We start from the raw sequence: 21,527 nt of genomic DNA, 5'->3' as shown, positions 1-21,527 counted from the left end.
GGGAGGCAAACCCCTGCCGTGGCTCTGCGGTGAAACCGTGGATGTGAGCGGGGAGAAGGGCCCGTCCGCTCCCGCCGGGGGTCCCCGCTCGGTACGGCAGCGCGCTGCGGCGAATGCCGCCTCGGAGGAGTTACTTGAGGCGGTGCTGCCGGTAGCTTGCCGCTCAGCGTGTACCTGGGCAGATCGCGCCAGCCCACCCCGGGTGGTCAGACGTTTTTCTCGGCAGGGCTGAGCTCTGCTGTGAGCTGGGGACCTCACCCGAGAGCGGGGGGAAAGGGGCAGCCGTGGCAGTAAACATGGGCTGTGTCTTCCTCTGCACACAGACACGCAGGGGAGCGACTGAAGAAACTACCGAATCGGTCGGTATTCCAGCAGAGGCAGAGCTGCGGTACCCGCAGCGTGGTAGAGGAAGAGGTCTCTACAGTTTTAGTAATTGGACAGAAGGCGAAGGAAAGACTTGGTCTCAGCTGGCAGTGGGAGTACGTGGGGTCTGTCGTCCCAGCCCCTTGGTGTCGGGACACGTATTCAGCCCTCATCAGTCCCCGTTTGCCAAAACCCACTCTGTTCACGGGCTGGCTTTACTGTGTTTTAAAATTTTCTATGTGATGCTGAAAAGTGCTCTCACAAGGAATGCTCTATGAATGCTACAGTAAATTCAGCACTTAAAATCAAGTTGGGTTTTTTGTTGTTGTTGTTCAGTTAGTGAAAATATACTTAAAACATTTAAGCGGTCAGCTGAAAATCAGACCTGCTGGTGTCCTGGGGAAGATACCTCATTTGGGATTTTTAGAGGTCTGTTTCTGTTGTTTGCAAATGGCTGTGACTTGTAAAACAACAGGATTTTTTTGGTGTTGCTTTTTAAAAATTTGTTTTCAAATTATTAAGTAGCTGGTCAAAGTGAACTGGGTTCTGAATATCCAGCTTTTCCTGACTTGAGCACTTACTCATTTTCAGCATATAGCAAGCATGTCAGACGCATACTGAGGCTACCTTGTGTGGAGGATTCTATTTGTTTTTGTCAGTGCTGCCAGACTCAGTCCTGCAGTCTCTAGTATTTACTAGGCTTATTTGCTTCCTACTCTTCCTATGGCAACAGGTTGTAATTGTTGGTAGGCTTAGGACGGATTCTGTAACAGAAAACTGTACCTTCTTAACTTGCCAGCATCTAACTTGGCTTGCTGTATTATGTCTCTTGAATGGGAAGGTGGTGGTGTGGGTTTTTTTTAATGCATACTTAGGAGTTTTAGTTGTCTACCTGTAACACTGTGTTTTGTGGCTGTTTTAATTCATTTTCCTCTTCTGGTGGTTGCTCTCACTGGAGCAACCTCATGCAAGGGGATTATGGACTTGAATTTTCAAATTACTAGTTAAAAAATGCAACAAACATAGGCAGATCTCTTGTGTGGGCTTCCTATGGACAGCTGCATCTTCCACCATCCCATCGTGGTTCACTGCCAGCAGGCTCCCACATTGAGCTTTATCAGTCTGGCCTTTGGTTGATTGAATTTCAGTTCACAGGGTTAATCATTGTTGCATTGCTGCACTGCAGTGTTGTATTTGCATGGATTGCAGCGTTAAACAGAAGGAGGCCAGTCTTGTTGAAACAAAGAGCTGGACATCATGCTGTTTCTGAGGTCTGTTATTTAGAGTTGATGTATCATTGAAGCAGTTGCTGAACTAATGCAGCTCTTGCTCTGTCTCCTTTCCTCCTCTTAAACTTACAGTGGAGTTGCTGCAGCTTTATTGGTTTGGGAAAATATTACAATATTTTTAATAACGGGTAGGATATATCAGAGATATGATAATACTGCAGCATACTTGGTAAAAGGGTGATTGTGTTCTCCATAGATAGCGTTTAAAACCCTAGGAATTATGTTTAGTGACTTGTACATGTAGAATATTTGTGACAACCACAGAACAAAAAGCAAAAGCTCTAGTCTTTTAAAGATGGACACTTGTAAACCACAGAGAAAATTAGTTAAATGCTTTCATTGTTATGTATCTTATTAAGTACTTAACAGGGTTTGTGGTTGTTTTTTTTTTAATTGAAACATAGTAATGAAATTGATATCTTATTTGATAATTAATGTAAGCACTTCAAAGGTTCACACAGCTTCTTTTCATTCACTGTACTTGAACTTGGGGAGAGTTGTACTAGCAATTACTGTAGCTCATGGACTGCAGTGATGCCACGCTGTTTCTGAGGAAATGAGATGGCCACATGCTGCAATGAAGAGTACCATAAACTGCTATGCAATTCTCTTTATATGTGTCACTTGTGTATGTCATTCTTGCAGTTCTCAAAATTACAAATTTCATGGATATATTTTTCTTCTTCAATGCTGTTAGTCTAGCATATTTAACTAATATGCTCCCAGCTAAGTTTCTTTTAGATATCAAGATAAGGATAACTGCTGGCAGCTTTTTACATCTGAGTTATTTTTAGGTAGGTTGAATACATATTGAATGCTCAGAGGTATCCCAAGTTACAGGTTTAATAATGTTTCTGCAAGTTCCTGATCATTATTAATGTAACCTTGAAAATATATTAGTGTTTTATGTAGTATAGAGAGGATGTGGTGTCAGCCTGGAGGAATTGCCCAGTAAGATTATATATACCATGTTTATCGTCATTTATTTGCCAGCAAAGGGAGGGGAAGAGAATATGGTCAGAATTCTGCACATTCTTTGATTTAAAAAAAACTCACCTGCTTTGCTGAAAAATTCTGAACTTTATAAAAGTTTAACTGAAAATTAGGTAGAGTTGGAGATTTCAGTAGCGTCTTTGGGATTGAAAGCTGGTTATGTGTCTCCACTTAGTAGAATGTTGTTTGTATCTGCAGTACAGGTAGTGTCCTTGCAATTGCAGTAGTGTCCTTGTCTTAAAACTGCCAACTTTCTGTCTTGGTTAATACATGACTTTGCATTTCTAGCAGGCATAGTGATTATTTTCCTATATTGGGAGGACATTTTGACAGTGCTTTGTTTGCCTGTTTGTACAGTTAGATGCACTTTAAATTGTCCTTAACCTAAAATCTAACAACAACAAGAAAAAGTTGTATGTACTTTCTCTTCTTCTGCCCTCTCTAGTATAACAGAATGCACTACAGAGGACATGCCTTGTCTTTTAGCTTTGCCTTAAGACACCAGTTACAGAGGCCATCTTCCTCTCAGTTTTGTCTTTCACAAACACACCTAACATTTCCCTGTATTGTACACTTTCGTATCGCTTGGAATCAAGGCTCAGTCACTACACATGAGCTTTTTCTCCTGCCTTATTGGAGTGTTGCAACTGTACTTGAGAAATCTCCAGAAAACTAAACTTTACTTAGAAAGAGTGTTCAAACTTTTTTTTAAGAAAACCAAGTTGAACTGTACTGTATCAAACTTGCACATCTTGACTGTTCTGTCATTAAGGCAAATTTTTTTTTTTCCACTTAGTTCTGGTCTTGTGGTATTTTGTCCTGTAGCGTTTTTGTAAATTTGATAATAAACTGCAGCCTAAGCAGTTTTTGGTTTCTGACCATTTCTATGTTCAGCCCTAGAGTAATAGGTGCATAAAAGAAAATTCCACTGAAAACTACCTTTTAGACTGAAGAAAATCAGTCTCAAGAAAAAGTTAAAGGAGGGAAAATAGTATTTTGGGGCTGGGCTTTTTTTTTTTTTTTTTTTTTTATTATTCTTTAATAAATGAGTCTTTTCCAGATAGGAAAATACTCATGGTGTGATGTGTTCTAAGTTCTTACGTTCCTGTGTTGAGCATCATATTTCAGAGTGGTTGCTAACATAGCCTTTTTGGAGAAGGGTTGGATAATTCTGCTATTCATTGCATTATTACTGTTCATTCATTCTTGGTTTTTACTAGCCATGAGGCGGAAAGATAGATTTGAGTTTTTCTTCTTAACTTGATTGGACTACAGGGAAACAAATCTGTTTCTAGTTCTTTGATCTGGTCTTGTATTCCTTTGTTCCATATTTTTCATGATCTCAATCTGTCCTTTGAATGCAGCATGGACTACTAAACAAGCCTGCAACATGTTTTTTTGAAAGTCAATACTGGTTTTCAGAAAGGTGGCCTTTGTTTTACCAGAGACTGTAAAGTATGGGAGAGACTTAAGTCTCACTTACTGCCGATTTTCAAGTCTTTTGTCTACAGCATCTCTTTGACCTGGAAGCACCTTAGAAGTCAAGGTATTGGTGTAGGATTGGGCTGACTGAGGCTGTGAGGTGTTTTGCTGTCGTTCTTGCAAGTGAATCATCTGAACATCAATGTGGAGATTAAAAGTATTTCTATTGGGTAGTGCTGCTGAAAAAGGCAACAGAAGCACAACTGTGCTAAGAAAAGGCAGTTTGTGCTGGGTGTTCGCCAGTTTGAAGTGGGCAGCTTGTCATGAGCAGTGTGTTCTCGGGCATCCCCACCAGTGGCACTCTGGTAGATCACCAAAGACACTTCAGAGATAAGTCAGTCTGATGGGTGGGAAAGTCAGTGCAGTGATTGCTGGTACACTTGTCAAGTACATGCGGCTTCCAAAGTCAGAAAGGGGCAGAAGTTTTTCTGTTGCCTTTTGTTTGGGTTTTTTTGGTCTGTTTCCTTGGAGGCCACCATGGCCCATGTTGAAGTGAAGGAGTCTTATACCTAGCCCCCAATAGACAAAGATGTGGTCAGTTGTTTTGTTGGAAGCCTGGGGGGCTGCTTCTGTTTACATTTCTTAAGTGGTGGTTGATTGAACTGCTGTGATTTTTGTAGATTCAGAACATTCTTAAACATGTGTAAGCATCCAAAGTCATCTTAATGACACACAGCTTTAGCAAGCTATGAATAAAAATTATTGAGCTGACTTCTCCAGTTCCTAAGAGCCTTGAGATAGTTTGAGTTAATAGAAAGTAATTATTGACACCCATTGTCACCTGTCAGGAGAGTGAAGTTGTGTTTTGTTGGGGTTTGGGTTTTTTTTTGTTAGCTTTTCACTGATGAATAGTTTAATTCCTCAGTCTTGGAGGACGATTAGGAGTAGCTGGTATCTGGAAGGTTTTGCTGAAAGGTTGAGATTATAGAAGGTACAGGATATGACTTGTAATGATTGCCATCAACTACAGTAACATCAGGTGGCTGATGATATGTGTTGTGTAACAGTTGTAACATGACATACTGTACTTAGAAGCGCAATTCATACATTGTTCCTTTAGTTTTGTCTCCCCTGGAGCTGTCCCAATGCTCTGCTTTGTTTGTTTTTGAAAACTCACTGACCTGGAACTATGCATAATTGTTTTTTCCCCCTCTTTCAAGTACAGTGTATGTAGTTGGCCATATTATTCACAAATCTCAATCTTTTTTTCTTTTCTATCCTATCTAGCTTGCTTTTACCACTATTGATATGTTCAATTTCCACAGAAGAATGCGGGCTATCTTGCACTTTCCTATGTGCTTGCACACACCTTAACGAGCTCTTTCTTGTTTTTGCCAGAGATGGTACGCTGAGTCATTTCCACGAAAGGCTTCTGTACCACTCCGAAGCAAGAGTACATTAAAGAATAAAAGGCCTGAGGGTGCACCAGCATTTTCCTGGCTAGAAAGCTAACCCCTGAGTGAATGTATTGAAGATATCTAGACTTGGTGGGACAAATATCTCTACCTCCAATTTTATGAATACTGCTAGCTATGGCTGCGGAACTCTGTTTGCTGCTGCTGCTGTTTTGTGGAAGTACTATTTCAGAGGTACAGCCTATATACAAACCGCCTCCTGGGACTTTGGATTTTGGATTTGTACCAGCCAAGACGTATGATACAGGTGCATACCATGAACCTGGGCCAATAGGAATTTTGTTTAAAATAGTACATGCATTCCTGTACTTAGTGCAGCCAAATTCTTTTCCTCAAGGTAAGCAGATAAACTACTTCTTTTTCTTAATAAAGATGTGTTATTGATATGTTCATCCTATTGCAGCTATTAAGACCATAATCTGGAAGTAGTTGATATGAAGGGCTTTGTTAGTAGCACATGTTATGGCCTGGAAATGTGTACAGTTCCACTTAAAGTAATGTTTTTCTGCTAAGCATAGTGGGTGGGAGATTGTTAATGAAAATGAAATGTTGATGAAATCTCACAGGCCTTTGCTTATATATGTCAAAGCTGTCACTGATGCATTTCAGGCTTTTTTTTTCTTAACTGAAACTTTTTCCTATGTATGCTCAGAAGCATGAGATAGGAGTAAAGCATAAACTGCTTTGTATTTAATATTAAATCCATAAGAGACAGCTCTCTGAGATTTGCATATTATGATAAACAGTCAAGTCGTTATAATATTATGAGATTTAGCCTAGGAAATGGAAACTTAGCAACTTGAAATAAATTTCATTTGTTTCTGTATCTGTGCATCCACAGTCAAGTTTTATATAAGGTCAGTTCCATTACACAGCCACGTGTAACTTCTTGTTCCTTTGTAAGCTGTCAAGTTAAGACTTGGAACTGCATTTGTTTTATTGAGATTTTTTTTTTTCCATTCCTTACCTTAACTTTTCCTTTAGAAGGGACAACTTAGTAGGAATTAGAGAAGTGTGTGCTTATTGAGGTTGCATTGATTAAAAGGTGCTTTTGGAAATGCTGTGTGTTTGTGGATGTGGTAGTTGTATCAACTTTCCAATGTGTTTTTTGTTTCATTTAGCTCTTAAAACAAAATGCTAATGTGTCTGTGTAATATTGGCATTTAAAGTTATATTGAGGTGAAGCTTTAATAAAGTCTAAGAATGGCTTTGGTTTGTTATTAATTTCTTTTGGTGGTTTAGCTGTAGCTGTATAAAAGGCGTTTGTGTTATTTTGTAGTACATCTTTCAATTTATATATTAAAACCCTTAGTAATTTAAAGTCTTAAATTCTTTGGTCATGTACCTGTATGATACCTGTGAACTATTATTTGCTTGTATTTTTGACATTTCTTCAATAGCTGTAGACGAATGAGCTCAAATGAACTTGAATGAATGAATTCTGTTTAGACAAGTGCCCAGAGTCCCAGGTGTTAACCAGGAGAGGAAAATCCTGGCCTATTCCCCACAGGATCTGTCTTCTGAGCAGGTTTTACACAGGGTGTAATGAGGGCAATTGCATGAAGCTGACAGTAATGTTACCTTTTGGAGGAATTGTTTCCAGATTATCTCTGCTTTTCTGTCCTCTTTTCTTCCATTAAATATGCAGATGAACTATTTGCCTCTCTAACAGGCCTTTGTTCTGCCTAAAGCCCTACTTGAATATTTTATTCTCATACTATTGTGGACCCTAGATTTCAGCGAGATGTTTACTGTGTCTTTATACTAACAGGAATTTGGTCTGTAACCTTGTATGTCAAATTTAATATTATGTGTCCTAAGCATGTAAATAATTATGGAGCATAGAATTTATGATCAATATTATAGTCCTGTGGGACTGCTTGTAGTAAGTTCTGCATCAAGTAGGTGTTGTGAAATCCAGCATTAAAGAGAAAGGAGACATCCAGAAGCAAATCACTTGTTCTTAGCTTGTAAGCTTTGAGCATCTCGTACCTCTTCTTCCTTTCTTGCAGATACTTTTTGCCAAATCAGTTATTTTTAGAAGTTTGGCTTTCATTATTTGCATTAGGTGAAGTCCTTTTCCCATGCCCCCACAGACCTCGCTGCAAAATACAGATTTGATGGATCATGTCAGTTTGAGTCATACCATTTAATTGGTTAATCCCCGTAATCTCTTTTGCCATATGCTGTTCTATTTTCACATTCGGTGTATTAATGGTGTAGTTACATATTTGAAATGCCTTTTTTTTTTAAACTGCCAACTTGAAAAAGATGTAATTTTGATTCAGAGATGAAAATAAACATAATCACAAGTGGGCACAGAAAGCAAGCCTTTTGATGTTTCTAACTCAAAACTTTGTCATTCCGATTGGGCTGGTGCTTCAGAAGAGCTAGGTCCAGGTTGATGCCCCAGTGTATTGCATATAACCATAACATTGAGGAGAAGTGTAATTCATGGGCAGGACTTGGCATCAGTCACCTAGACCTTTGATCTTAGTAGTCGTCTTTTTTTTCCCTGATTCTTGGAAGTACTTGATGTTTGGTTTTCCAATCTACTGTTAGTGCTATTAGCTGGGAGGGGAAAAAAGTGGCAGGATTGTCCAATTGCATGTAGATATTCCTGCCTTTCCAAGTCATCTTTGTGCTTCCAGTAGTGCTCTGATGGAGCTGAATATGTTACAGTATAACATTCATACTCCTTCAGTCCCAAGTGTGCCTTGTAGGAAGAAGGCTAGTATGAGCTTTATACTGTTATGATAAAGCAAAATATGAAGTACATCGGAGTCTTTGGGAAATGTTGTTCTTGAAGTATTTGTATGCTGCTAAGTCTTAACATACATTTAAATGTTCTTGTATGTTGCTTGAAAGTCGAAAGGGATCACTTCATTTAAAGAAAAAAAATCAGTCAAATATTTTGTAAGGGTTTTTTGAATTAAATTTAAGTGACTAGTTATTTACTCATTAATTTGTTCATGCCATCCAGTTTGTGGATATCTAACTTAATCTAAGTTTAGATTTAATAGATAAGTTATTAATGGGATTGAATACAGTGCTCTCATAAAGCGCAATAACAGAACCAGGGCAAGGAACTGTAACTCAAGTTTTTTTAAATTGCTGAATTTTTAAGACCAGCACTGTGCTCTTTGGATATGGCAAGAAACTAGTTTAAAAAAGTGAACTAGGATATCTGATTGCAATGCTTCAGTGAATGTAAATAGATTCTGCTTTCAACTCCACCAGTCAAATACTTCTGTCCTCACTAGATGATGTACTGGTGTAAATGGGAGTGAATTTTCTCCCAAGCGTAAACTGTTACGCAGGGAAGCAGCCTCCACTTTGAGTTAATGACACACTGGAGTGGAAAAGACTGTGTTTGGTCACTGGTTTGCTATGTGAGGCTCAGTAGGTCACTTTAATCTTGCTGTGCCTTGGTTTCTTCATTTGTAAAATGGAGATGATGGTGCTGCTACCTTTGAGGACTGTGTAGGATAGAGCATCATTATTCTTTCCTGTTAATAGCACCACTTAAAATAATAGGTGATAATAGGAAAATTACAAGTTGTTTCTATCACTCAGCTAAGAGGACATCTAACAAAACAGTTGTCAGTTTTTCTCTTACTTAGAATTTGTCATAAACTGAAGCATTAATTTATTAATAAAGTTAAGTCAGCTCATGGTTGTGACATGGTGCATGTCACCTGTTGTGTTGGAGACCTTGAGATGTGAACTTGGTGTTGACAGGGCATGGTCAGTATGATCCTCTGGCTGCTATGAATATCTTATGGTTTTGTTTTTGTTCCCATGGAAACCTGTTGTTAGTTGCAGTAAGACGATGTTAATCTGAGATTCCACTTGCCAGCAGGATGTGCACAACAAATCTTTGGTTTCACAGCTTGTGTCTTGTAACAAAAACGTGAAGAGTTCACAGAGGAAACAAGCTAGGAATAAAGCTCCTGCTCCTATTTTTAGGTGAAATAAGACAAAAACTTACAGGCCTGTTTACCTTACTCTACTGTACCTGAACATGTTGCAGGTCACTGTGCAACTTAATTTAAGTTACAACTGCTTTGCTCCAGCTTCTGCTTTTTATTGTGGATAACCCTGTTTCTGCTGAAGTGGGAATAAAACTTTAATATAAAAATCAGCTGTTGAATGCAAGTACTTCCTGGGCAAAACAGCATAAAGAGTTAAAGGTACTATTTGCCTGTGGGGTACAAGAACAAGCTGTTCTTTAGACTGGTTCTACACCTCTCAATTCTTTCTGTTTGTGGAGTGTCACTTGTTGAACAGTTTGAGCATAAGACTGAGGATCAGAACTTGACTATTTTAATGCAGAGTCTTGTCTCTGACCGCTTTTGGTCTTCCTTTCTCCTCACCTGGTCAGTCTTCAAAGGAGCTGCAAATTACAGAGTTCAGCAAGCTAGTCTTGTGTTCCCTATCTCTGCAATTAATATCTCACATGAGTGTGTTCAGCAATTTAATGTTAAAAAATAATCACATAACTTGATGTGAAAATAAGCAATGTATTTGTAGCTAGTTGTCCTGGTTTCAGCGGCTGCGTGGTGCTTAGTTGCTGGCTGGGGTTAAACCACGACACTAGTATAGCTGTATGCATATGCATATAAAAATGCATATGCAAAACCTTGTTGTTGTAGGTAGGTTTGAGCTCCTAGGATATTGATTTTTTTAATACATTAGCTGTGTTGTATGTGAGTTTCTAAAGCAAATAATCCAAACACTTTATCACCCCCTCAGTTAAAAACTCAGTAAGAATTATTTTTGTGTGTGTGTAAGACTAACCTCTCTGCCTTTTGTAAGTCTTTAGTTCTTGGTTACCCGTTTCTACTTTAGCTTTGCTTCCTGTTAGTAATAAATCTTCCACAGCTCCCCTACAACAAAAATGCATGTGTGTGGATGTTGCAGCATTGGAGCTAAACTCAGCTACGGGTAGCTGGTAATGCCCTTTTGCTTTTTAAACTTGAGACTTTCCCAGGACTGCTGGGCATATCCATGCCAGCACGCGGTGAAAGGACTGTGCTCTGGCTCTGACTTGTGTGCAGATGCTGCAGTCCAGGAACATAAGATACTGCTTAGGTGCTCAAAGCAATTATGACCTTTTATAAAAAATTAAGTTACAGTATCCTTTTTCCAATTGTGTGAAGTCTCAGTTTTATTTTGGGTATGAAACTGCACTGATGTGATAGACTGCTTTTTTGAGATAGTGCTTCATAGCTACCCTCCTGTGCATGTGAGTTGGTTTTCTTAAAGCTTACATCCTGGAGCTGGGTTGGGAGCACAGATGCAGTTGGTGGTGCAGGAACTAAGAAGGGAAGAAGAGCAAGACCTGCCCTTTAAGTTAGCTGATAGATTGTCTAAGCTGTGTTGTGAAATGATGATTTTGGTAAGCTGTAGAGTCAGTGCCTTCACCACATCCCTGTGACTGTTTTTTTTTTTTCCAGCACTGTGGCTACAGCTGTGACATGAATTTAGAGTAGTAGCTGAAGTGTTTATATCAAAAATGCAGGTTTCAGTGACAGAGGTTATATATAGCAAGTAGTGGTGGTGTCATTTGGGTAGAACTGGGATAAGAAGGAGGGACTTACAGTGCTCCTTTACTTGATAATATGGCGTATACTTTGAAAGAAATTTCTTGTGTCTAACATTGGAAATACTGGAGGGAAGATGGAGCAGCAGGAAGATACAAGATAAATTAGCCTCTTCTTTTCTCTGCCCACTTGTATACATTTAAGGAAATAGTGTTTAAAAAAAAATCATTGCTCATTTCTTGCTGGGAAGCAAAGAGATGCTCTACATGATGACATACCCATGTAGACAAGGAACACTCTGAGAATGTTTCTGAAGCAGATTTAAGGCCTGCTTTTTTATTTTTTTAGGTGTCAGAAGAGTAATTTCATTTTCCCTGAACTATTCCAAACTGCAGACTGTCTAACAGATTGCTTGTCAAAAGGATTTTTTTTTTGTGGACAGGGAGGAGACAGAGGTTTTAGGGAGGGGAGGTTTATACAGATTATCTACTACAGCTTACTGCAGAAAACTACAATTGCAGACATTAACACTTCTCTGATGTCTTCCTGCCCACTTCTTTTGGATTACATAAACAAGGAATCTCTTGAAGATAGGTATTATGTGGAAAATATGCAAGTCATTTTTCAGTCAGTGTAGCATAGCAGATCATCTGAAAATCTTGCACTATGCACACATCTGGAATCCTTTCTCTATAGTATCCTCAATGCTTGCCCTGATCTGGTTTAATACTGCCTGCCAGCTGTGCCTAGGAGAAAAAACATGCCTTGACAGCAACTGGAAAATTACAATCCAGCTTCACAATTTCAACACTATTAGGACAGGAGGGAGAAACTAATGAAAATGGACCTCAAGCAGAGTTTGAGGGAGTTGGGTTACTTTGTGTGGGGAGGGTGTTTAGAAGTGGCATTACCACAGATGGCTGTGGTAATAGGCTGGAGGGCACCTCAAGCAGTAGTGCCTCTTGGAGGCTAGATTATAATAATAAATAAAATGGGCCTACAGTTGTGTGGTATTGAGACTCGGCTTGCATTTCCCAACCTAAACTGCCTTCCATCCCTTCCAAATTAGACAGCTACGTCCTTTCTGTCTGTTGGGAACGTTTCCTGGCAAGTGGGTTGGGCATTTTCTGGGTGAGGTACTGAGCTGGCTGAGGAAACCTGCTAATAGTTACAGTGTGGGCAGTGCCAGGCCTGTGCTTGAAACTGTCCTGGCCCTGTTCTGTTTGTCTATGGCCATTAATGGCAGACACAAGGTATAACCAAAGAGCTGATCAGCAGCATTCCCTGCCTTGGTGTGCAGGGGATGAGTTCTGGGCGCAGCTAAATCCAGGGGTGCTGACAAGGAAGAGGAGGATGGGAGGTACAGGATGGTATTGTGACAGAAGGTGGCCTTGGTGTTTGTTTATCATTCTAGGTAAAGAAGCTTCATTGATAGGGTTTGTATATTTTTAAAGAAAAAAGCAAAGGTACCGTGTCCTAAAAATGCATTATGTAGATAATCTAGATAATTTCAGGACATGGTTTGTTGGGCATGATGATGTTGGGTTGATGGTTGGACTTGATGATCTTAAAGGTCTTTTCCAACCTAAATGATTCTATGGTTCTATGAATTAGTACTACTGTGTGGTATGTGTTTTGGGGGTGGGGCTTATGAAGCATTTTGAGTTAATCATATGAGATACTGTATGGATACTGCCTGTTATTGGAAAATCAGTCATTTGACTTTCTCTTTTCTTTGTTATAGACCATCAGAATTAGATAACATTAGCCTAGCCCTCTCATTTTTTGTCTGACAGTTTGCTTAGGTTATCGTTTACAGAGCAACAAACTCCTAGGTCTTGCTCAGTGATGGCTTTTTCTTGAATTACGTCAGCCAAAGTAATAAGAATTTGATAGATCTTTGCAACAAATCTTTCCACACTCCTCAAATTCAATGTTTAATTACATTGACAATTATGAGAATTAGAATTTTTTCCTCTCCTTTTTTTCACTATTTTCTTTTTTTTGCTTCTCAAGATGCTTTCTGTAACTTTTAGATCTTAACAAAAGTGATGCTTTTTTCTAAGTGAATATGCACTATTCAAAAGTTGCTGGAGCAAAATAAATGTGTAAGTATTAATTTTAGTGGGTTTTGTAATCCTTTTAACAGTATAAAATCTTTCCATATTGTTATTAAAGCTTTTGAGTATACTTCTATCTTTTCCACAAACCAGCTGCCACGAATGTCAGCTATTGTCGTTTAAGCTGACTAATCTATCAGTATATACATCTTAGTGTAAGCCTACCAGTTACAAAAAAAGCCCACAAACCTGCTTTGACACTTTTTTGCAATATGCAGATCTATTTCTTCTCATCTAACAACAGTTCTGTGATTAAATTATGACCTGTACTGCATTGTAACATAGTCAAGATCTTTTTTTCTGAAAATATACCAAATTATTTTATTTTTGTGAACTTTAAACAGTGATTACAGTTGTGAATGTGAATATTCTTACTACTACTAACTACTGCTTTGGCTGTTTAACTCAGCTGAAAGATGCCTGGGTGTACCTGTACAGAACAAACACAAACTTGAGGCCTAATTAACTTTCTTCAGAGTAGCAACCTTTACTTTTGCCTTTTTTTTTTTTAAGTGAGGTAGTGATCTCTGTAGTACTTTGCAACAGTATGCATGCCACAGTTATCAAACATATGTGGAATGTTGTGGCCCTTGCAGAAATGGGAAAACAGAGGGAGGGAATTCTGAGGAATCTCAGTGAAGCTGCCAGAATGCCGGTCAATGAGGTAATTAAAAGCTGGTACCAGCAGGGCTCCAGTGTGTCATTCCCAATTATCTGTATTCATGTTTCCAATGGTTCAAGTTATGCAATATATGAGAAGAGTTTTTGTGCTTTCCTCAGTTTACAGCAACTTCTGAGGAGAGAAAGGAGTAGGAAAAATGCTGTTGTTCATACAGTCTAAATATTTACTACTTTGATCGAAGTTACAAGTCCAATATGTCTACACAACCCACACTTTCAAGAAGTTGCTCAATCTCTGCAGTGTGCTAAAACAGACAAGCATACACAGTGCACCAAGTTAAATCTTTGCCCATAATCTGTTGTAAATCCTTACCAGATGGTGGCCTAGGAAGACCTTTAGGTAGCTACTGCAAACAAAGCAAGTGGCAAAAAATAGTTGCTGTGGCACAAACAATATGCTACAGAAATTTTGTTGCCTTCAGAAAATGAGAGAATGCAGTTTCTGTGTGGAATACTTCTTCAAAGCTTTCTACTTGACTTTGTGTCTGTGTGATACATGCAAATTTATTATAGCCTCCTAAGCAAAGATTTTTCTAAAGGCTTCTCTCTTTTTGTTCTTTATTCCAAAACTTCAGCAAGAACAGAACTTTCTTTGTGGCAAAGAACAACTAGGAAGTTCCTGCAAAGGTTATTTTCAAAGGAGAAATCTTTCATTCTAGGTGTCCTGTAACAGTCAATATTGTGGCTATTTCTTTTTTTTCTTTAAACCTTTTCCTGACCAGGCCTTTAATGCTGTCTGTGCATGTTGATGGAAAGCAGAATATGCCTAAATGGAAAATGTGACTGCACTAAAGGAATAACCTCAAGTTTGGGGCAGCTATAAGGTGTGAGGATTTTCAGTGGAAGACTTAAATTACCCATTTGGTCTTCCTGACTAATAACAACCTTGAGGAAGCTAAATTTATAAAACTTCAACTGTTTCATACATATTTTTGGGAAATTGGGGAACTTCCTGTGTGCATGAATGAAGTTCATTGACTCTTGCTATTATCTGATCCACTGCTGTATAATTTCTTGAGTGGATCAATGCTATTTTCTGTCAGGAAGGGTGCAAAGGGGGTCATCTTAATTTCATGTCCTAGTTCCTTCAGCAGCTGTTGCTGCTCTGCAATTCCTTGTCTTCAGCAGTTGCACCATGCTTAGTCCTACCTGCACTTTGGTTAAAGCTCATCCTGTTTAGACCAATGCTACAGTTTCAATCCAGCTCATAGCTGTTCATCTTTTCATTACCTACTTCATATCGCAGCTTTACCCGCCCTCTCACATTGCCCCTCACTGCATCCAGTAGAAGCTAAGACTCATTTCTGGGTGGTCTAGTAGCTTGTCCTTTCAACTGTGAATAAAGCATATGTGCTTTACAAGTCTGCTGAGACCTTAATACATTTATTATGGTTTTGCTTGTGTCATATTGTGTGTTGCTGGATTTTGAGACTGAGCCAGAGTACTGTAGGATAAGCATATTTGTCTTGCTTTTGATCAGCATGTAATTAAAGAATGTGGAGTCAGAGAATGGAAATGGACAATGATTGTGTTGATGAGAGGAAATAGCATACTGAAGGCAGAAGAGGGTGAAAAGACAGGTTGCCGTAGCAGATGAGAAGTTAAAATACTTAAGCAATTTAGTATGTATTTGTCATTTTTTACCTCCATTCAAATAAGTTCTTCTGGCCAGTGTAGAATAACAGGTTCTAGGGCTTCATTTAGCATGTCAGTGGTGAGGTACAGCAGCAAGGTTCCTTCCTTACTTGCTTTTTTTTCTTAAACCATCAGCCATGCCTTTGGACAAGATTCTAGTTTTTGCATGGTATTCTTTAGTGCAAGTAAATAAACAGGTGATTGAACAGAGAATTTCCTTTCACTATCTCTGTAGTTTAAGTAGGTGGTCTTGTGTGAGCTTCAGAAGCTTGGCGTTACTCAGGTGTTATGCTCGAAGGGAAGAGGGCCAGAACGGCCTCTTGCAAGGAGCAGAAGGGTGGAAGCCGAACCAGCCTGATGTTCCCAGTAACTCAAGGAAGAAACCTGGGAATTGTATAGGAGAGATAGCTTGCCTAAAAGTTGTGGTGACAATTTATCTGAGAAGGCTGGGGTTTTTCTTAGTTTGAGGACAAGGGTTATGGCCCAATATCTGAGGGAGACATTGTGAAGAGGGGAGTGAACCTTTTGAATCTGGAGTTGGAAGGGAACGCTCTGGACTATATGAGTGAGTGCATGGATTAGACTCCTCATCTGTGGACTAAAGTGGTCTCTTAGTGTGTGGGAAGATCCCATCACCTCTGAGACTTCCCACCTGGCCTACAGAGTGAATTTTCTTCTTGCTCTGTGGAAAGAGGGCAGATGGCATGGGGCGAGCAATGCGGCAGGACCCTCTCTGCACCAATGTGCATGGTGGATTCTTTGGCCATCAACATTACTGACCTCTTACCTTGCTCTGCAGTGGAACCAGAGCCAAGCAATCACTGCAGGATTAGGGACAGTAAGAGTAAACAAAGGCGTTAGGTAGGTAGTGGCAGTAAAGGGGACCAAAGGTAACCTTGGGTTACCTGCTGAAGGAGACCTCTTCAATGGAAGCTGAATCTGACCATAGTAAGGGCTAATGGCTAGAGGCTTTCTAACTTTGGGGAAGCAACCAAAGCTCCACTCAAGTCAAAGCAAGTATTTTAAAATGTCAGTAAACTGAACTTGCAGTGAAACTTGCTTTAAGATACCTGAAAGAATTTTATCTCTAAGTCTGAAAGGCTAATATAGCTTTCCTGGTTTTCTTGGATTTGCAAGAGTTATTCATTTGTTTGAGTCATAATTAGAGAGGAAAAAGCCCAAGCCTGAAGTAATTTTAATTCATTAATTTCAGACTAATTATTGGTACTTGCTTATGACACTAAATGTGGTCAAAGTGACCCATATTCGGAGAGATACTGAACTGTTCAGTGTGTGTGTAGTCCATTGACTCTGTCTATTACAGATGAAGGGGAATGGGATGAAATACTGTTTTATGCATTAGAATGAGATAGCATTAAAGCAGTTATTAATTTATCATGTATATTATCTTGTAATTCTCCCCTGTTGTTCTGAAAAATCTCCATTCATTGTGACATGAATGCTTCAGTCATGGTTCTTATTGGTTTGCTTGAAGTCCTTTTCAGAATAGAAGCCTAATATGTTATATTATGCATAAAAAGATAAATTAATTTCTGGCATAATTTGATTAATGCTGGAGTTGCACTATAACTGAAATGGCTCAATGGAATTGTTTGAGTGAAGAAGCATAGCATTCCTGAAGGTTTTACTCCAACTGTTTTCCTGTCACCTAGATTTGAAAAGCTTTCTTGGCAGAAGAATTTGTAGCTAATTTATGTTGGTACTTAATAGCCAGACAGCTTATTTTTAAATCTATTATTTTTGCTATCCCTTTCTGTAGAGCAGTCCTAAGAAGCAAGCCTAGTGATAACCTCATTTTCTTGCCGGGGTAATGAGATACTGAGTGTATGTACACAATACTCATGCAATGCAGGAGTTGGTGATTATGTTTTCTTAGCTGGAGCTCCTCAGAGGTGCTTAGTATTTCATCACAAATTGCATTGGTAAATTAACAGTTCATCTGGCTAGTTAAATTTGCTAGGGCAGATGGCATTTCACATGTGTGATGAGAGCAGGAAGGAGACAGAGCAAAACAGTAATGTAATTAGCTGTGTAAATGAGCCTCACAAGGTAAATCTCTTTAACCCCAGTGATAAAATGTGTTCTGTGCTAAAGCCTTGGATTACTGGTCCTGTGAAACAATGTGTGCAGCTGGTCAAGCCGAGATTTCAGAAGTAATCCTGTTAATTTGAAAGTAGAGGACACTGCTTTTTATCACACCTTCTTAGCACTTTTTATTTGAAACAGAAATCAGCCTCAAGGTGGTACTCTACCAATAACGCAGAAGAGTTGTGTGGAGTTAGTTCAATTTTAAATAAAAACTTATTTGAATGCTAGAGATGAGATGTTCTGGCTAGGGAGGAAAGATGCTTCATAAAAGCAAAACAAAATCACAGGCTAAATGTGAGCTGAGGTGTCCCTTCACTGTGCTACAATGAGCAGTGTAGCTGTATGTGAAAACATGATGCTTGTGTTTACACAGTACCTGGCACAGGACATTCCCCTGCTTAAGCCTTAAGCACTGCAGTAGTAACTGTGATTACTATCAATGTGCGTAAAACCCAATAGAATCATAGAATAGCTTGGGTTGGAATGGACCTTTAAAGATCATCTGCTCCAACCGCCCTGCAATGAGCAAGGAGACTCATGATGCTGCAAAACCACTAAGGCATGTTTTTGTGCCTACAGATGTGTGGGTGAGTAACTGCAGGTAATCTCACATTCAGTTATAGCCAAATTATTTGTTTTTATGGGAATATATATGACTTCCACGTTTCATTTGAAATGAATTAACTGGGAATATGTCTAATCCAGTTGATACTGAAGGCTATTGAAATAGTAAATTCATGGCAAAGACTGGTCAATCACTGTGCTGCCTGGTGAGAAAAACACCCTGAAGCATCATGTTACTTCTAAAAACCATTGCAAAGTAATATAAATAGTAAATCTTTATTCAGCAGGGAAATCTCACATTCCAGACAATTAAGGGGAAAAAATGGGCTGTGTAATAGTGGTCATTGTGCTATGTATGAAACTTGTATTGTTCTCACTATTTAACTTATTCAATCCATGCAGGAACTTTTTGTACCTATTTTCAGGCTTTCTTGTTTATAATAAACCTAAAGGTGTTTTAGTTTCTGAGGAACAGGCTTTAGAGCCTCTAAATTTCAAAAGCACATTGAAAATGCTGATTTTTGCATCAGTTTGTCATAGTGAATTCAGGTTGATTGCTGTCATTTTTCTGACTGGCAGGCTGTGAATTATGGAAAGAGTATAAATAAACTGTGAGTCGGGAACATAGTGAGCAATTTAAGCATATCACAAGTAATCTGAGCAGTTTTGGGGTTTTTTTGTTTGGGTTTTTTTTGTTTTTTTTGTTTTTTAAGTATTGGATGTTCTCCTTGGAGATACTCAAAATCTGACTGGGCATGGCCCTGGGTAACCTGTGGTGGGTGACTCTGCACTGACCTGGGTGGTTGGACTGGACAATCTCAGGGGGTCCTTTCCAGCCTCAACTGTCCTCTGTTTCTCTTGAGTAGTTTTACATATGCATACACATATGCATACAGATGTTCATAAATATGTATGTGTGTATAGATGTATGTAAAACTTTAAATGGTTTGGTTTTTTTTTTTTAATTTTAATTTGATGGGGATAGACACTCAACTAGAAGAATGGGTAAAAACTTTCAAATTTTATTTAACAGGAAAGGCTAATTCTTTTAAAATTTTATCTTGTACCAATTCCCAACAGCAGGAAATGTATCAAAGTAAGTTTTTGTCAATAATAAAATTTAGCTTTCTTACATGCTTCCTGGCAGTGCTTTCACTTCTCCATTAAATAATTTATAATAAAAAGTAAGGATGATAGTAGGATAACTTTGGAATAACTCAGATCAGAAGGGACCTCCGGTTGTCATTGGGCCCAAACCTTTTCCAAAGCAAGATGAACCGCTGAGGTAGGAGCAGTCTGGAAGTGAGGGCAGGTTGCTGGGGGCTCTCCTGCTTGGTTTCAGAGTAGTAGCAAGGAGGGTTATGCCACAGCATCCTGGGCAGTCGGCTCCTGCATTTGACTGCCCGCACGCAGTCTGTACTGCTTCATGCCACAGAGGATTTGCAGAAGCTATTCCTTTTTCTCCCTTCCCATTGCATTCTCATTTAAGTTGGTAGAGGTTTCTCTTTAGTGGCTGTTCTGCAGTGTGTTGCCACACAATGCTAAATAGTTGCATAAATATGGAAACAAGAGGGTTGATCTAGCCCCTTACTTTTCCTGCTTGCTAAAAGGCATCTAGCTGTAGAGGAAAATTGATTGCATTTATATTTTATGCACCAATATTTCTTAAACTTTTTTATGTGGTAGGTATGTAAATATAAACAAGAAGAAAGAAATGTTACCTCTGCTGAGGAAGAAAAAAATTGTCTAACAACCCGTGTGAATTACATCTCTGGGGTTTGTGCAGTTCTGCCTCACGTGGCTGTATACCTCCTTGCTGCTGAAACTCCCAGAGAAACAGGGATGCTGCCTGGGATGGTCTCAATACAGGACTTGCTGGTCCCAGTGTGTGAGATTTCTCAGAGCTGCAGGGGTGGATCAGTTGTGTGTTGCCCGTGCAGTGGTGTGTGCCCTTGCCTTCAGTGGTCTCCTGACTGTCAAGATGCAGAGCTTGAAAGGCTTTGCAGGGATAGTACCTCTTGTTCTTCCTGGGTGCTTATTCTATATATGTTTTGGGTTTACTTCTGTTATGGTGGGATTCAGCCTTATTGTCTACCTTATGTATGATCTGTCCAAAATGAGGTTGCCTCACCACAGCGAGTCCTTGATCATCTACTGCTAGCACTCTTTCTGCGTTACAGAATATACTTCCTGTCTGTGAATGATTTGTGGCTTGACACCCCTGTGATATGTTAACAGATTTTTATTTTTTAATTGGCAGTGTTGCTGGCTGCAGCTTCTTGGCAGGGAGTACCTTCCTTAAAATGTAGTTGTTGCCTTGTTCTTGTGTGTTTTCTTTCCTTGGACACAGTTTTCTGAGAGGAACTCTTCAGGATCTCTTCAACTTGCAGACCAGTTGAGCCCAGGTTCCCTCTGCAGGGTGTTGGGGAGAGGACTATGGACATTGTTTACTTAGGGCTTTGTTTTCCTGAGTCATGTGCAGGATTAGAGAGGAGTGAGATCACAGCCCCTGTGACCTCATTGAACATACTTCACAAGTGTTACAGTAAGTTCTGAGAGGGCTTGGATTTTTGGGAGGTGAACAGTCAGTTTTGAAGTCAGTTTCAGGTCCTTTATTGATCTCCAGGACATGTAACTTACTGGAGGTTTTTACCAAGTATGTTCTTTTGTATATGGGGAGACAACGACAGGGCAGTAGTACCATGAAGTCCAGCTCTGTATGAACATGGGGGTCAGAGTGCTCGTCCTTGAGGTGCAGTGTGCTCCTTCCTAATGCATTTCCTCTTCATCAGAGGAGACCAGAAGTTCAGTCGGTCATTCCTCCCAAACATCCAAACGCTGTTGCTTTTACACAACCTGCCATGGAACATGCCCAGAGCTGCTGATGCCTCACTGAGGCAGAGGGTCTGCAGAGCTGGTGGTGCCCCTCTCGAAGTGCAGGGTGTAACAGAAATGACCGGGAGCCACAGTTCCCAGCATAGTTTGCATAGGGTTGTTAAAATCTCAATAAGGGTAGGCTGGTGATGTCCCAAAAAGGGGATCCATTCATTGCAGCTGCTGGGCTTTATTGAAAGAAACTGGTGTGGTGAAATGATATTTGTAATGTTAAGTGGCACTATTTGTGTTAAATTCCTACTTTCTCTTTTTGGTGGTTGCTGTATTTTGTTTATATTGTGAATAAGTAAGAAATGAGTGTGTTAGATGGAGCTGCGTGCACAGTAAGTTGGCATGTGTTAGGCTTTCTGATTTGTTTTGGTGGTGGTGCATACTCTCATGCAAAGTCTGTTGGTCCAGAGGTGACCCACGCCGCCTGCCCTCCCCCAACACCCC

The 21,527-nt window shown here is 39.6% G+C and overlaps 1 protein-coding gene across 3 annotated transcripts in view; it reads left to right on the top strand.

Moving 5' to 3' along the window:
• Nucleotides 1-5,657: 5,657 nt before the first annotated feature.
• PROM1 (prominin 1) overlaps nt 5,658-21,527 on the top strand; it is a 57,267-nt gene continuing 41,397 nt past the window's right edge. For 2 of the 3 annotated variants that reach the window (XM_010576818.1, XM_010576819.1), the window contains exon 1: nt 5,658-5,879. In XM_010576818.1, coding sequence (XP_010575120.1) covers nt 5,660-5,879 — 220 coding nt within the window. In that variant the 5' untranslated portion in view covers nt 5,658-5,659. The remainder of the gene's footprint in view (nt 5,880-21,527) is intronic. The other variant, XM_010576817.1, reaches the window with a different exon arrangement.

The sequence above is a fragment of the Haliaeetus leucocephalus genome, unplaced genomic scaffold (assembly GCF_000737465.1).
Source record: "Haliaeetus leucocephalus isolate CR32 unplaced genomic scaffold, Haliaeetus_leucocephalus-4.0 Scaffold545, whole genome shotgun sequence".
Lineage (NCBI taxonomy): Eukaryota > Metazoa > Chordata > Aves > Accipitriformes > Accipitridae > Haliaeetus > Haliaeetus leucocephalus.
Note: the sequence above shows the minus strand (reverse complement) of the source record. Positions and strands in the feature narration are given on the sequence as shown.